Source organism: Salarias fasciatus, chromosome 14, assembly GCF_902148845.1.
Source record: "Salarias fasciatus chromosome 14, fSalaFa1.1, whole genome shotgun sequence".
In the NCBI taxonomy this organism is placed as follows: Eukaryota; Metazoa; Chordata; class Actinopteri; order Blenniiformes; family Blenniidae; genus Salarias; species Salarias fasciatus.
This window is the reverse complement of record NC_043758.1, coordinates 31,279,687-31,295,326: the sequence shown is the minus strand read 5'-3', so window position 1 is coordinate 31,295,326 and position 15,640 is coordinate 31,279,687. Positions and strand designations below refer to the sequence as shown.

At 44.2% G+C, this 15,640-nt stretch overlaps 1 protein-coding gene across 3 annotated transcripts; it reads left to right on the top strand.

The window, feature by feature from the left end:
* The first annotated feature begins 419 nt into the window (after positions 1 to 419).
* Positions 420 to 4,919, top strand: atf5b (activating transcription factor 5b). 3 transcript variants are annotated; one of them, XM_030109108.1, is made up of 4 exons: positions 420 to 654; positions 1,233 to 1,454; positions 1,840 to 3,034; positions 3,424 to 4,919. In XM_030109108.1, exons 2-4 carry the CDS (start codon positions 1,316 to 1,318, stop codon positions 3,608 to 3,610), a joined length of 1,521 nt encoding a protein of 506 aa, XP_029964968.1. In that variant the 5' UTR covers positions 420 to 654; positions 1,233 to 1,315; the 3' UTR covers positions 3,611 to 4,919. The 3 variants fall into 3 exon arrangements, with proteins under 3 accessions (XP_029964968.1, XP_029964970.1, XP_029964969.1); XM_030109110.1 differs by lacking the exons at positions 420 to 654; positions 1,233 to 1,454 and adding an exon at positions 1,500 to 1,535; XM_030109109.1 differs by lacking the exons at positions 420 to 654; positions 1,233 to 1,454 and adding an exon at positions 1,516 to 1,601.
* The last annotated feature ends 10,721 nt before the right edge of the window (positions 4,920 to 15,640 follow it).

The following is a 15,640-nucleotide window of genomic DNA, read 5'->3' as shown; positions in this document are numbered from 1 at the left end:
GGTTTGACAAGCGTGTCTGGACTGCTTAATAACGCCTTTACCTGCGTAGTCTGAACGCTTTGACAGAAATGAGGGAGTTTTAGGAGTTTTTGCAGAGTTCCCCCCCCCCCACATATCTGTCAGTTGTAGTTTTATTTAAAGAGATGAGCAACAAGCTGCTGTATGTGTTTATATTTCCTGAGAGATGACTAATTCTTTTCACTTTTCGCAGGACTTTAAGGCACTTTCTCCACTTAAACCTCTCATAAAGGCGCTCGCAGAGAAAGCAGGAGTTGGTTTTATGGAGGTTTAAAAGAGAGGAGTCAATAGAAAAAAGGAGGTTTTTAAAGACGCGGCGCGAGCGCAAAGTGGGAAAGTCCCAGAGCCTGATGACGTAACGACCCGCTGAACTCTGCAGCGCGCGCGCAGTGATCCGCAGCGCCGTGATGCGGTCCGGGCATTAGGAGTTGCAGAAGTAGCGGATTTAAAAACTTTCTCCCTGCAAGTGTGTTGGTGGAAATATAGCGCTTCATGAAGACTCCCTGATTTTCCAAAAGGGGGAAAATATGGCTTTTTAAGCAGCGAACCGTCCTCCTCTCCGACAGAAAGCCTCCGCGTGCTTTGCTCCTGCAACGCACTGTTTTTTTCTCCCAAGACTATTTCCGAAACTATGGGGTAAGTGGAAGAGGCGCTCAGCAAACTTTCCTCTTTTACACACTTTATAACTCATCTCACTCTGCCGCCAGCATTTACCTGCTCATTATCAGCTGCACTCATTCATTTATTAGTCCTTTTTAACTTCTAACCTACTTTTTTTAAAAAAAAATAAAGTGTAAAAATAAAAACTATTTTTTAATTTCTCTCAATCAATAAATCTTAACATGTGGTGTAGATTTTTACTATTTAAATACATTTTTTACAGTTTTTTAGGTAATGACAGCTGTATATGAGTATTTATAATATTTATTGTAGTTAATGATTTACTTTTTTATTCAAGTGTGTGAAAGGTGAGTTTTCAGGTCAGTTAATTGAAATAAATTACATTAATCAATAAATACAGATTAATTTGACAGGTGAATAGAACAATTATTTTTATTATGTTAATATTTGTAATACATGCATTTTTTGTTTTTACTAAATGAAATTATGTTAATAAAATATTTTTTCTTGGAATATTAATAAATGAATAAAATTAGTAATTGTTTTTTTTTTTTTAATTGATGACTGACTTTTGATGTCATTTCCCTCCACAGGTCTCCAGGTGTCTCCTCACTTCTGGCATCCACGCAGCGCACGGCTTGTGCTTTTCAACAATCCGATCGGAGCAGACGACACGATGGCGGCATCGATCCTTCGCAGGAAAATTCCTCCCATTTCCACGGGCGAGCTCGGCGCTCCCCCTCTCCGACAGGCTAGCCGCAGCCAATCACGGCCCGGGACGGGGGCGGAGCCAGTGGAGAGGCAGCACTTAATTGGTGAGTTTTGCCAAGACGCTTTTTTATTTTTCCACATCCCGAGGTCGGAGCCGCAGTGCAGCACGGGGCTAATGTCGTACAGTGAGTACAGCTAAGTGGATATTTATCGAATGCAGACGATGCTGTTCAATCATTTTCAGATGATCGGTTAGTTGTTCACTTGGATGTTTCTGGACGCTTTGCTCGATTTTACTTCAGTTTTCTTCTTTTTTTCTTAATTTTTTTTTCCCATTTCTTTGCTTTCAGCTTTGCTTCATTTGAGATTTTTTTTCTGATTTTCAAGTTTTGATTTCTCTTATTCTGTGCCTACATCTGAAAGAAAAAAATGGATTGCTGCACTGCTGTTGTGTTACATTGTTGTGATTACTGGTCTCGCTTTTCATAGGTGATGGTCACTCTGATTGGATGACGGAAAAAGTTGATCTGTCCTCATTTGTGTCGACGACCGAGTCCTCTCCAAGCTCATCTCTTCCCCCCTCGCCGTTAGAACAGGATGTCAAGGTGCCCTCGGATCTGGAGGTCATGACCTCTCTACTGCAGGAGGAGCTGGCTCAGCTGGAGGACTACTTCCGCTCCGAGTCCACATCGACCACAAACAAGTTGGAGAAATCTTCAAAATGTGACAAGGGCGCCCAAGCCATGGGCTCCCAGTCTTATTACCAGTTACCCTATGGCTCGTATGGGACCAGCCAATCAGAAACCAGCCCCGTGGTTGTTACCTTGGCAACAGGGGAGCTGGACCTGGCCAGCTTCTGTGGCGGTCCCATCAGCAGAACCAAAATCGCGCGACCCGCGCCGTACAACTACCACCACCGCTACCACCACCACAACAACGGCCGCCGGCTGATCGGCGAGGCCATGAAAGTCGGGGACGAAGTTGGACTTGATACGTGGGGCTCCAGGGGATGTTACTCAGGAAGCACAGAGCTGTCTGTGAACCACTACTCCACGCTGAAGACGGTCAGCAAGAACAGCCTGGGCAGCGTCAAGAAGGTGAGAGAATGTGCTTTATCGTTGAAGGAAGAGGAGAGCTACTGTTTTTCCGAGGGAATGTTTTGCAGCGAAGAGATTGCTCGGGGGTTTTGTCTGGGTGGCTCGTACGACGGCCACCACAAGCGCGAGGGACAGTTGATGCACAACGTGAAGGTCAACGTAAGTTACGACAGCACGGGGCTGGAGGTCCTGCACTGCGGCAAGGACGCCGGACTTTCTGGGAGTATCCCCCAAGAGACAATGGTGGCCGGCGACGGCTACTTCCACCAGTCCATGGCCGGCACGGAGCCTTACCATAGCTTTATAGGAGACCTCGACCAGCCGTCACAAGCACAGGCTGTAGAGCCCCAACACGGCCACTACCTCTATCCGGAATGCCTTGCAGACCAAAGCTACGAATGTCTGTCCCGAGGGGAGGGCGAGGGGGGCCCGCTGCTGGGGGCCCCCATCCACCGCCCCACGCAGCGGCTAAAGGACGAGCCCTGCTCGGTCAAGCAGTCCCTGGTGATGGGCGGCGCCTCTCTGGAGGGCAACAACGGAGAGAGGAAGCAGAAGAAGAGAGACCAGAACAAAACTGCTGCTCACAGGTAAGAAAGGCGCCGCTTCACGCCGTAATCGGGGCTCCGGGAAGCGTCCGGGAAGGTTTCAGGCTGAGAGCGCCGTGCGAAGCGTCTCTGAATGTCCTGCCGAGCGGAGGAGGGAAGCGGAAAGTCCCTCTCCGCCGGCCAAGCTCAGCCACACCTAAAACAATTCTATAAGTGTGTGTGTTACATGCAGGCGGTGTAAAGTGAGACGCACCACCAAGAAAAAAAACTCAACTTTAGTGTTGAGACGTCAGCTGAGGCTTTGAACCCTTCCCTCTGTGAGATAATCGGAGCAAAGGTCACGCTCGCTCCAGTTGTTGTGGAAATGTGCAAATTCAGCAAAAAAAAAAAATGAAAGGGGAGAAAACACTGAAAGGCATCCTTCGTTGCAGGTACAGGCTGCGTAAGAGGGCGGAGCTGGACTCTCTGGAGGAGGAGCTGCACGGCCTGGAGGGGCAGAACCGGGAGCTTCGTGACAAGGCGGAGTCGGTGGAGCGGGAGATCCAGTACGTCAAAGATTTACTGATCGAGGTCTACAAGGCTCGCAGTCAGCGGCTCAAACAGGATGGCAGTGCCTAAAGATTAACACACACACACACACACACACACACACACACACTGACACACACACGCTCCCACGCCGATCTCACCTCCAAAATCCTCCCAGCCAGCACCGAGAGAAACGAAACCATCCAGAGAAACAACCACTGGGGTTTTTCCCCTTTTTCTTGTTTTTGTTTTTTTTGTCTCACAACAAATTTGACTATGATAGTTGCATGATTTTTTTTTTGGGGTAGTTTTTTTTTTCCTAAGAAAAAACCAACAAAAAAATGTGATTGATCCCTGAGGACGAGCCAACACAACTAAAAAGACTCTTTTTTTGTTTTGTTTTTTCCCTGAAAAGCAAAGAAAGAGGAAACAAACTCTAAACCAAGCCTTAGCGAGGAGAAGCCGAACTTTGTCCGTGACCACTGTGATCCGAACTGCACTCACAGCCTTGTGAAGACCGAGTTTGCCGCTTGCAACGACTGACCGTTTACACACACACACACACACTTGCACGCACACACACACACACACACAGCTCTTTGGACTCAAGTCGTAGTGATTGATCTGCTTGTGTTTTCTGTTTCCGTTTTGACGCTTCGGCAGCGTCGGGGCGCGCGATCCATACAAAATCTATTTTATTTGAATATTATATTATTTTTGCTGCACATTTATGGGTTTTTTTGTTTGTTTTTGCTTCGAGAAAGAGACGACCGAATAAAAGGGAATTCTTGAAAAAAAGGAAAAAAAAAAGAGAAAAGATCTGTGTGTAAGATGCTCTGCAAATATTCATTCTGAGAAGCAGTTAGAGAATTTGTATTGCTTTTAAAAAAAAAAAGAAAAAGAAAAAAAAAAAAAGAAATGTGAGTATTTACACCCCCGCCCCCCCCACTCCCCGACTGAAATACCCGATGCATGTTTGATTTTGGATTTAAAGAAAAAGAAGAAAAAGAAAAAAAAAAGCATGTGCGAGTGTCGTTTGAAGGCAATATTCTGTTAAACTGCATGGCTTCAAGATCTTCACCGCGTCAATCCAACCTCCATCCGCCGCCAGTTTCCCTCCTGCCCGCTCGGATCCATGCTCAGGTTCTTTTCTTTCTTCAGAAACATCCACTTGCTTTGGGTTTCTTTTTAATTCCCTCCCCTCCCTTTCCTTTTCCTCTCTGTTTTTTCTCTCTTTCTTTCTTTCTCTCTTTCTTTCTTTCTTTCTTTCCTCTCTCGGCTGTATTTTGCGAACAAACAATCACCTGTTGACGCAACAATAAATGGTTGTTGGGTACGACTTCGTGGGGATTTTGTGTTCAATTGATCGATCTGATGTGTCTGATGAAAGAGAAGATTTTAAAAGGCAAAAAAGAGTAAGGGAAGGACTTGAGGTGCTTTTATTCACTGGATGTCAAAATGTCAGGAGATTCTACGTCAGGTAAATTACAGCCAAATAAAAACCACTTTATGTAGAATCCTTCATCTCGTGCCTTTGGACTGTTTTTCACCGCATGCCGCTCCATTGTTGTGCGCTCTACACGCACGCACGCACGCACACACACACACACACACACACACACACACACACACACACACACACACACACACACACACACAGACCAGGGTGGGATTAGGGGGTACAGAACCCCTCCCACCTGTTCCCCCCTTTCTGCCCCATAACCCCCTGCTTCCAGCCCCTCATCTCCCTTTTTTTTTTTTTTTTTTAACTTGTTTTTTGGCTGCACTGCGGTCAAAAAAACCCAACAAAAAACAGCCCTTTCCCAGAATTCCATGCTGGACGGCAGCACAGGAATGATTGACACATGCAACATGACCTGTTTTCTGCAGCATCCGCTCCAAACAGCCCCACGGAAAAGCGGAAAGATGAAAAAAAAAAAAAAAAAAAAAAAAAAAGCACAGTGTTAAAAACTGGAGGAGCCCTTCATGAGCACAACTCATGTAATTGAATGTTTTTCAGCCCAATATTTTAAAGCTTTGTTCCTGCATTATGATTGATCCCCCAGGCTGCAGGCAGTGATATCAAGCAGTCAACAGACAACATAAGTAGCCTATCTCATCTCCCAGCCCGTACAGGGCGTGTGTGCGTGCTCGCGTGTGCGCGCGCATGTGTGTGTGTGTGTGTGTGTGTGTGTGTGTGAATGCGTGAGTGTGTGAAATCTCTTGGTATCTCTCCTAGCAGTCGTAGGCCTTTCAAGTGCATGAGGCAATATCACACAATACTTGCAGGAGGAGGAGAGAGATGCAAGTGAACTATCAGAATAAGAAAGTAGTGGGCCGACAGAGAATGCCATTAAAACTATCGATTCAGCTCCGCCGTGTTTGTTGTCTGTTTGGATCCACGGAGCGGTGTGGGGGGAAAAAAAAACAAACCCAGAATCCTGCCGTATTTATCAACCTTTGTCACGATCCAGCTTGATTTACATCGGCCTTCTGATAAGAAAACTCAAAAAACAACGTGGTGAGAAAGAGGAGGCAGAGTTTAACCCGGTTCAGCTGCTGAACACATGAAAAACAGTTGATGACACAAAAGATCTGCTTCATGCAATACATGGGAGATTAAAAGGGTTAAAATAAGCCAGTCCCATTAGAGAAATACAATTTAAAGAACTGAAATATAGATAATCAATGTAAAAGATGAACGACAAAGGAGTGTGGATCAAAAGTTAAATAGGCCAAAATTATGATTAAAGATCATATTTAGTAATGTGAAAGTACATTTTAAAAAGATGATTTTATCTTAAAGAAATCAAATATTTTAGAAATGGTGTATAAAAGGATGTTTCTCTAAGGTTTTCATTCTGACACACAAACACCTGCTGCAGACGAAATAAAGCTAATTCAACAAACAGATCAGACCAGGAAATGTTCACAATGTGGGCCTGTGAGAAACAACAAATCAATTCCAAGAGACACACAGTGGAGTTCAGCATCGCCTCTACATCTTTTATTCAACGGAATGACAAATAAGGACAGAAATGACAGGATAAGATAAATTTATCCTGCAGCGCATCGACCTCATGTGAATAGAAATACACAATATTCTTTACAAAATAAAACATTTGATGATAAAAGTAACAGTGATGAGTTAAATAAGTGTACATTTGACGATGCATTTAAAAAAATCTATTTTTGTGTATATACACACACGGTTTGTGTGAACCTGCATCAGGTCGTCAGTGTAAAGTGAAGTGTTATGTAACAACACCCAGATCTCACAGTATCACAGAGAGAAACACGTTTGAGCTGCGTACGCTGTGTAGGAATAAAACCTGCGGATACGTCCGTCCTTTTTCTCTTTTCAACAGCGTCTTGTATATTACAGGAAAAGTGCGTTTAAACAGCAGCAGAGATATTTCACGATGTCTGAACTCTACACTGATCTCCACGTCGCCTGTTCAGTAAATCCTCCCCACTTCCTGAACTCACTCTTTACATTTCAAATACAAAAAATGACAACATTTGGACATGAAAGCTGCTCATAAAGCTCATGTGGAGCTGAACCCAGTGCTATTTTTGCCTTGATTTGCTGTTGATATTGTGGTTTGAACAGTGAGCCTGAGGACGTCTGGATACGACCTGCACATTACAAACAATGTGATGAATTAAAACAAACTCCTGAACAGATGAGTTTGGCTGGAGGGGCTGTGGAATGACTGCAGGATGATGAGAGAAGCACAACGGCAATAATCATTACCTTTCACTGACTGATCATCGCTGCTAACTGAGGAAACCGATCGCTCTGATTGTTTTATTTAGTTCAGATTGTATAGAGGAGGCCGGAAACTAAAGTTTAGCTGCTGTTGCAGTGAGCGTGATGGATAATTCATGATCTTCACTAACATCTTGTTCTGTCTTCTTTTTTATTATATGTGGGATTTGCTGGAAGTTTTGCGTTTTCACTTGAAATCCTCACTGTAAAAAGGAAACAAGCTGATCGACTCTGATTGGCTGATTTAAACGACCTGCTACAAATTCACTTGTGAATTTAGGAAACTGTGAAAGTAGATGATTAAAGAAACTAAAAACACCCCCAGCTTTGATTCCAGCCTTTTGATTCTCAATGGACTGAATCCTAGAAAATCTAATTTAACGGAAAAATTAGAACCAATTAAATACAAAGTTGGGAATCATGTCTGTTTCTCTCTGACTTCAGGGATTTGATGGTTTATTTACATGAAACATAAAGGGATGGATCTCACGGCGGCTCAGAGGTTTAAGACTTATTGTTTTGGAACCTTTAAATACACCTTTAAATATCTGTGATTAATATCAGCGAGTGGAGACGTTCTGTTAAGAACCAGGTTTGCTCTTCAGTGGACATTGTTTATACTGTTATGGTGTAAAGGAGACGTCTTCCATATGAGCTGAGCAGCTGAGGAACCGATCAGGAAACAGACCAAGACCTTTGATGCAAGTGCACGTACACATGCACAGGCTCAATACATTGATATGTGAAAATAAGAGCTTTCAGCTCTCAGAGGAACATTTTCAGGATTCACTCTGGAACATGTCAGGATTTTGATGTTTAAATCGTCTTTATCTCCTAATTTCTGAGTGAAATGGTCCAAAACTTCCAGATTGCCTCGAAAAAGGCCCAAAAGCAGGACTGATCTCATTACATGATGCTAAAAAAGATCAGGAAAAGTGTTTATATGAATGAAACTGAGCTGAAAACTAACAGTTAGCTGTCTGACGGTTGTCAGGCTCCAGTTTGGTCTTGATTCTGATCATTTACAGCTCAAACATGATATTTAAAAATCAATCTTCAAAACCTAAATATTAGAAAGGCCTTCTAAACCAAAAACACTCTCATTCCTGAATGGTTTATTTAACTAGGAAATGCTGGGTTTTTTTTTTTAAAATGCAACTGTCAATGATTTTAGGACAAATGTAATATAAGAGTGTCTAAATGAAAGCGTCGGCTCCTGTGTGGACACACTCACCATTTCTTTTCTTCATCGTGTTTCACCAGCAGGTGTCTCTCCAGGCTCAGGAACTGATTTCAGTTCCTGAAATCAGGTGAATCTCTGCTGAGAATCAGTGCAGGAGTAACAGCAGCAGCCAGGAGGACAGGGGCGTTCCTACACATTCTGGCGGCAAAAGACTTTATAGAAGCCCCCCCCCCCCCCCCCCCCCCCAAAAAGGCTGAAACTTTCAGTCTTTTACAGCCTTGGTTTCTGAAAAATACCTTTACTCTGTCTTCAGTGTTTAAAACACATTAAACGTAAGAAGAAGTCAAAATAATTCCTCAAGTGAAGCTGAAACACTGCTGAGCTCGAATGGGTTTTTATTTCAGTTCAGTTTAATTTGTAAAATGCTTTATAAATTGAAAATGTCTAAAAATTCTGAAATCGTACAACAGATAAAAAACACTAATTAAAAGCCTTTTCAAGAAGGAAGGTCTAGAGTCTGTTTTAAAAACATGAAGGTTCTCTGCAGGCTGTTCCTTAAACCTGGTGTGTCGTGTTGGAAAACAGCCTCAGAGGTTTTTTTATTAGCGGGAGGAAGGATTAAAAGACCGGAGGACCTGAGGGTTCAGAGTGGTTCAAAACATAAAATTAAAGCTCGAGACACTTTTACAGAGAATAAAAAAAAATCATACCAACAATAATTCAGCAGGAGGAGACGGTTGACTCCCGCAGAACCAGACTGAGAGGAGGAGACTCTGCAGAACCAGACTCTTACTTTCTGTTTCAAAGCTGAAAAAGTGATACAACAGGGAAAAGCAGAATCCAGATTAGACTGTTTGATCCTCAGATTACTGCAGGAATCCAACATCTGTAGAATATGGAATTCAGTGAAGCTCCTCTCTGTGCGCAGACGGATGGAGCGCTGCATCTTTCAGCCTGGTTCACAGCGGAGTCTCTTCTCTTCATCATGCTGATTTCACCTGTCTATTAAAGCAAGAACATGTGGGTGAAACAAAATGCCGACACACAGCCGCTGTGGATGGGTTGGTGGGTCAAAGGTCAAACTGTCACAACACCATTTCATCCAGATCAACGACAAAACATGAAACACTGTCAGACTGCAGTGAAGAGGCCCTCAGTGTGTCTTTCTGTCAAGGCACAAAAGAAAAGAAAAGAAAAAGGAAGCGATAAGTGAATTTCGCACATTAAAAAGTAATTATATCCTTTTTATCCTCGGTCTCCAGTTTTCCGGAGCCTTCTCATCCAGTGAAAAGTTGTCGGGCTCCCAGGGGCCTCGTGCCAGCGGCTGCAATCGCCCCTGGTCATCTGAGGATTACTGAACCAGGAAAAACTCGGAGAGCGGCAGCTCCAGCAAATACCTGCAGTGTTTACGTTACCGTGGAAACGCAGGGACCCAGTGCCGCTTGTTCCAAACGGAGCGTTCTGGAACTCTCACTGCAGCTGACCTGCTATGACTCTCATTCAGAAGCGCCTCTGAGCCGGCTGAAGATGGAATGGCAGACTGGACGCCATGAGGGCTGACCACCGCTCCACTGATAAATGGAGACCTGCATCCGTTTGGATTAAAAAACATGTCTTTCACTTCACGTTCTGCCAACTAAAAGTCATCTAGAACTCTAAAACATGTGTATAAAACTTTTTTTTAAGTTTAATTAAGAACAGTTGACAGTTTATTCTTTTTTTCTGAGACATTTAACTGTTTTTGGCTGTAAATTTAACTACTTAATATAATGACTTTTACACCACTTCAACTGGTTTTTTTTCCATTTTAAATGTTAAACCTTTGTCGCCTTATTATTTGTTCTGTTCAGTTTGAGCCATTTTAACACTCTACTTTTTGCTGTTTGTTCAGTTTTATCATCTTTAGCAGTTTCAGGGTCATTTTCAGTTTGTCTCCACATATAAAACACAGAGTGAGCATGAAGCTTGACGGACGGCGGCGTCTCTCTTCATTAGTGTGGAATTCCTTATCTCGTCCAGCACACCAACAACCTCGCTCTCTCCACAACGTGTGTTTTCCACTGATTGCATGTAACGCTGGCCATGCGTGTTGCACATTTGTTGCTCACCAAGACTCTTCTTTGGCCTTTTCAAGATGCTTCCCCTCCTCCTCTGGGATGCGCTCCAGTGCAGCAGCACTCGCAAATAAACCTAATTAAGTGCCACTGGGGACATTTTCTCGTGTGTGTGGACTCTTTAACGCCTCACGGTTCAGATTCATCCCTGAATTGACAGAAATTTACAGTTCGGCTCCAGTTACTAACCAGTAACATCAGCAGTTCCTCTGCGGACCTTTCGCTGGTGATAATGAACATTAAAAAAACATGACAGGTTGCATCAGCGCGGCTGAATCTCTGAATCTCCACGCCGGGTGAGGCGGTGGTCGTACGGGCAGGCGGGCAGGCCGCGGAAAGAGCGAGCCGAGGCGAGGCAGGATGCTGCCAGTTGGGGAGGACGAGGTGGGAACGGGAGGCGGAGGGAAGGGAAGGGGCGGGGGTGGAGGTGGAGGTGGAGGGGGGGTGGATGTGATGCAAGAGAGGCAGAGAAAAGGGTCTGATGGAGGAGGGGGAGGGGGTGGAGGGACCATAGTGAGACTGGAGCAGAGGATGAGCTCCAGCTTCAGCGCTGGAAAAATGGCCTGGAGCTCTGTTCCAGGCCTCTGTGTGTGTGTGTGTGTGTGTGTGTGTGTGTGTGTGTGTGTGTGTGTGTGTAGCAGCCAGAGAGCTTTAAATTCATTATGAGGAGCTGAATGTAGAAGAAGAGGAGGTGGGGGAGGGGGGAGGTGGGGGAGGTGGGGGAGGGGGGAGGGGGGGGGGTGAAGGTAAAGATGCAGTTTGAGTTCCTGGATGAGAACCAGGGTTATATCTTTGTTGAACCTTTTCATCATACAATTACTGGATGAAGTATTTAAACGCGACAGCAGTGACGAATGGACAAACCCATCCGGCTTTGATATGATGGACTCTCTGCTGAACGAAAACAAATGAAATGTGCTCATTTTCAAAACCGCTCACAGACCGAGCTTCAACACTTAACACATCAACGTTGAATTAGGACTTTAATGAAGAAGTAATTCCCACCTTTCATCAAACTGCACACCTTGTTGACCTCACTTCAACACAGGCTTCAAACGAATGGATAAAAAAAAAATGAATGGATGAAAAAAAGAATGGATTCACAGCTGAAGCTCAGAGGGTTTCATCCGAGGACATGTCTCACAACATGATTATTTTTGCTGTCATTATATCTTTCTCAGTGTTGTTTTCTTGTTTTATAGAAGAAAACCACTACTTTATGGAAGTGTTTGAGGTTCCATAAAGTAAAACCAATATCAGCATCAGACTCACAGTTTTACCTGAGATGTGTCTTTCAGAAAAGCTTGTTTTCTCTGTTTTCTGGGGTCAGAGAGGTGTTTTTGGTGAAACCAGCGTACGTTCTACTGCTGATTCCTCAAGAACTGAAGGGATACTGGAGGAGTAGGAGTATGAGTAGCATCAGACCTGATATATGAAACTGGTGTCATCCCTACCATCCACTACGCAACTTATACATCCACCACTGTGTTTAAACAAACATGTTAGAATAAACACACTGGCAGCTCCACTGAACTGCGCTTCATTCCCTCTGCGGCCACTAGAGGGCAACACAGATCCTCATCTGCCCGTGCACTGTCCTCAGACTGACAGACCGCATGTTTTCCTCCACATTTCAACAGAAGTGCTGCAGACTGTTTTTGTCTGCTTGCTAAGTTAAAACATCAGAGCAGACTTTTGTTTCTTCTTTTGAAGCCAAAACCTCCATTGATTACATGTTAAGCTCCTAATCTCTGGAAATCCACTTCCCTCCTTTATTGTTCCAGGGGAGGCGTCATGGGAAGGTATCATTAGCTAGGAAAAAAAAAAAAAATCAGTGAATTAAGATAACAGCAACCCCAAAAGTTAATTTGTTAGTTAAAGAGAAATCAATCCATCATCTGTGCTGCTTTAAGTGACTCTGAGTCACGACGAGCTGAACTGAAGCAAGCAATCAATCACAGATGAACATGGAAGCAGGCTCTTCAACCCCGTCCTGCACATTTAGGGCCCCGTTTGCATGACGTTTGAGGAAAAACTCATTTTTGTTTTAGAAAAGTTTCATGAAATCATCTGTTCTCTTCCTCAAGAAACGAGACAGACTCCATCCTACAGCCCACCACTTCATGAATACACCTGAAGAAATGGTCGCAAAATGGTATTAAAAGAATCTTAGGCCTTTACAATGGTGAAACTTTGATGTCCTTCAACCAAACGATTCCTTAATGTCACTCTTTAAATGACTCACAGCAGAGCAATGTGATCATTCATGTAACTGTCACCCTTTCACAGTGTCGGGACGATTTGCAACTCAGCTTCAGCGAAGCTAAGGCCAGATCTCTGAACTTTATAATATTCTCTCTTGTCATTCCAGAGAATAATCTGACTCACGGAGGCCCTGGGGTGTGGACCTGCAGGAATGTGTGTTGGAAAACTAAAGCAATTAAATATGGTCAAAGGCTAAAGAGTCTTTCAATGAACTCGAGACTTCAGTTGATAAAAGACAAGCGGGTAATGAGGAGGTCTGCTCTGGAGCCGCATGTCTGGCTCTAGAGAAGCTGACTTTGTGCATTTAAATGGTGCCATGCATTAAATGTTCTAATATTGTCTATCTTTATGTTTTTTTTAATTAACATTCATTTATGCATTTACTTTTTCCTCACTGTAATCCTTGATTGGTGAGAAACGGGGCAGGTGGGTTTGGACTGGGGTTACTACATACTGACAGACGTCAAGTGTTTCCAGAGAGTGTTGTTTTCATCCGTTTACACGACCACAATCAGAATGTTTTTGAGAAATACTACCATTTTCAAAAAGTTGTGTTTTCACCAAATGTACTCTTGTACATCTGGTCAGACTGAGGTGTATCAGGGCAGGGAGGGATGTTTTCTGCTGTTATGAGTGCAGAGCAGCAGAGAGCTGAAATGCTTCCGTGAGCCAGCCTTCAGCCTCGGGCTCATTTACCTGATGTTGTTCCAACTTCGGTGGAAACATATGTCAGAATGTGTGTCCAACAGCGACGGCTTCACCAGCCTGAGAGCCGGACCGGTTCGATCAGCTGAGGCTGTGTTTGCCCTCAGGTGGAGCAACGCTGCGCTCTCCATCGCTGTCATTAAACATGAAGGCAAACACGCAGGGACAAACTCTCTCTGCTGAGTCACTGTTACATGATCTCCTCCCTGCAATTACTGTCTTTGTGAGGCCTCTTTTCAAGTTACTCTGACATGGAAATGCCTGTAATTGCAGCTAAAATGAATATCTGCAGAGACTTTGATCTTTCTGTGGCTACATCTGTACTTCTTTGAGTGGCTACACTCACACTGCAAAAAACTCAAAATCTCATTAAGTTGGTCTTGTTTTCACAATGTCTGATCCCACTTAAATTAAGATAAATTCATTTAACAAGTACTATTACAGCAAAATGAAGGGACTTCTTTTAAGAATAGGATTTTTTCCACTTATTTCAGTTCAGCAGTGCAGCTGCAGGTGGATTTCAGTGCAATCGTCACTCTGATCTGAGGAGAAAGCCTCGCCGGTGCGATGAGAACATGAGCCTTGCTGCACTGGCTTCCAGGTAAACTGCCACCAGGCCTTGGCAGCAAGTCGTCGACATGTTCCGACACATCCTGCTCATTCCTGCTGATGATGGATCCTGACAGGAGGCGATCTGGATCCTGCTGCCTCCACACTTTCGGAGATGCACACACAACCCAGATATGCTGCTCTAGCTTTCCTTTCTTCTACATAACAAGCCTACAAGAGATTTAACAGGAATTAATTTAGGACCTAATGATTCACATACAATTGCCAATGTCGATTGGTTGGAGTGATTTCAAGACGTTCCATCTCGGGGACTGTTCTTAAGAAGTTGCCACTGTATCGTCATGTGAACAGACACTCAAGACGCAATGAAAGTTTCGCAACCTTCAAAACCTTCAGTTTGTTGATTTGGATCCATTTGTCTTTAGTGTGAGACACGTCATTCACTAATAACAGTGATTAAAAGTATTCTTTTTTAAAATCTGTCACTATAAATCAGAATTCATGACTGGGTGATTAAATAACCTTAGAAAATGACTTTTCATCAAAATAGGGATGCTGCCTGGTCCAGGCTAAGAAAAAGCTAAACTGACCTTGATGGGCTCCAATTTACAAGCGCCTTTGATACCATCCAGCCTCAGTTACTGAAGGGGAAGCTTGAGAGGATGGGAGTGGATCCTCTTTTTGTTCGCTGGATCCACAACTACCTGACTCTGAGGTCACAATACGTCCGGCTCGGGGGGGGTGTATCTGGGACCCTGTTGAGCAACACTGGTGCACCGCAGGGGACTGTACTATCCCCCTTTCTCTTCACACTGTACACTGCTGACTTTGCTCACAGATCTGCTGCGTGTCATGTGCAGAAGTATTCAGATGACACTGCAATTGTGGCATGTGTGAAGGGTAGGGATGAAAAGTACAGGGAGCTCATCGCGGGATTCACCACCTGGAGCAGGGACAATGGTCTTATTCTGAACACCTCTAAGACGAAGGAGATGATCATTGACTTTGGCAGGAAGCCCTCTCATCAACCTGTCATCATCGACGGAGAGAGTATTGAGGTTGTTCACACCTATAAATACTTGGGTGTGCACCTTGACCACAAACTGGACTGGTCGGAGCAGGCTCGGGCCCTGTATAAGAAAGGACAGAGCAGGCTGTTTTTCCTGAGGAGACTTAAATCCTTTGATGTGTGTGGTGACATGCTGTACATTTTCTACCAGTCTGTTGTTGCAAGTGCTGTTTTCTTTGGGGTTGTCTGTTGGGGCGGCAGTATGACAAAAAGAGACAGCAATCGGCTGGACAGACTGATCAGGAGGTGTGTGTCTGTGATGGGGAGGAAGGTGGACTCTGTTGGAGCAGTCTTGGAGAGGAGGATGGGGGCTCTAATGCAGAGTATCTTGAGGAACTCCAAACATCCACTGCACGACACAGTTGCAGCTCAAAAAAGTGAGCGGAGCAACAGGCTCCTGTCATTGCGCTGCAGAACTGAGCGCTTCAAGAGGTCGTTCATC

Excerpts from the sequence above, each read along its gene's own strand:
- atf5b (XM_030109108.1), top strand. The coding sequence starts at position 1,316 with ATGGCGGCATCGATCCTTCGCAGGAAAATTCCTCCCATTTCCACGGGC. Across the intron at positions 1,455-1,839 it reads GGAGAGGCAGCACTTAATTG|GTGATGGTCACTCTGATTGG; the intron begins GTGAGTTTTGCC and ends CGCTTTTCATAG. Across the intron at positions 3,035-3,423 it reads AACAAAACTGCTGCTCACAG|GTACAGGCTGCGTAAGAGGG; the intron begins GTAAGAAAGGCG and ends CCTTCGTTGCAG.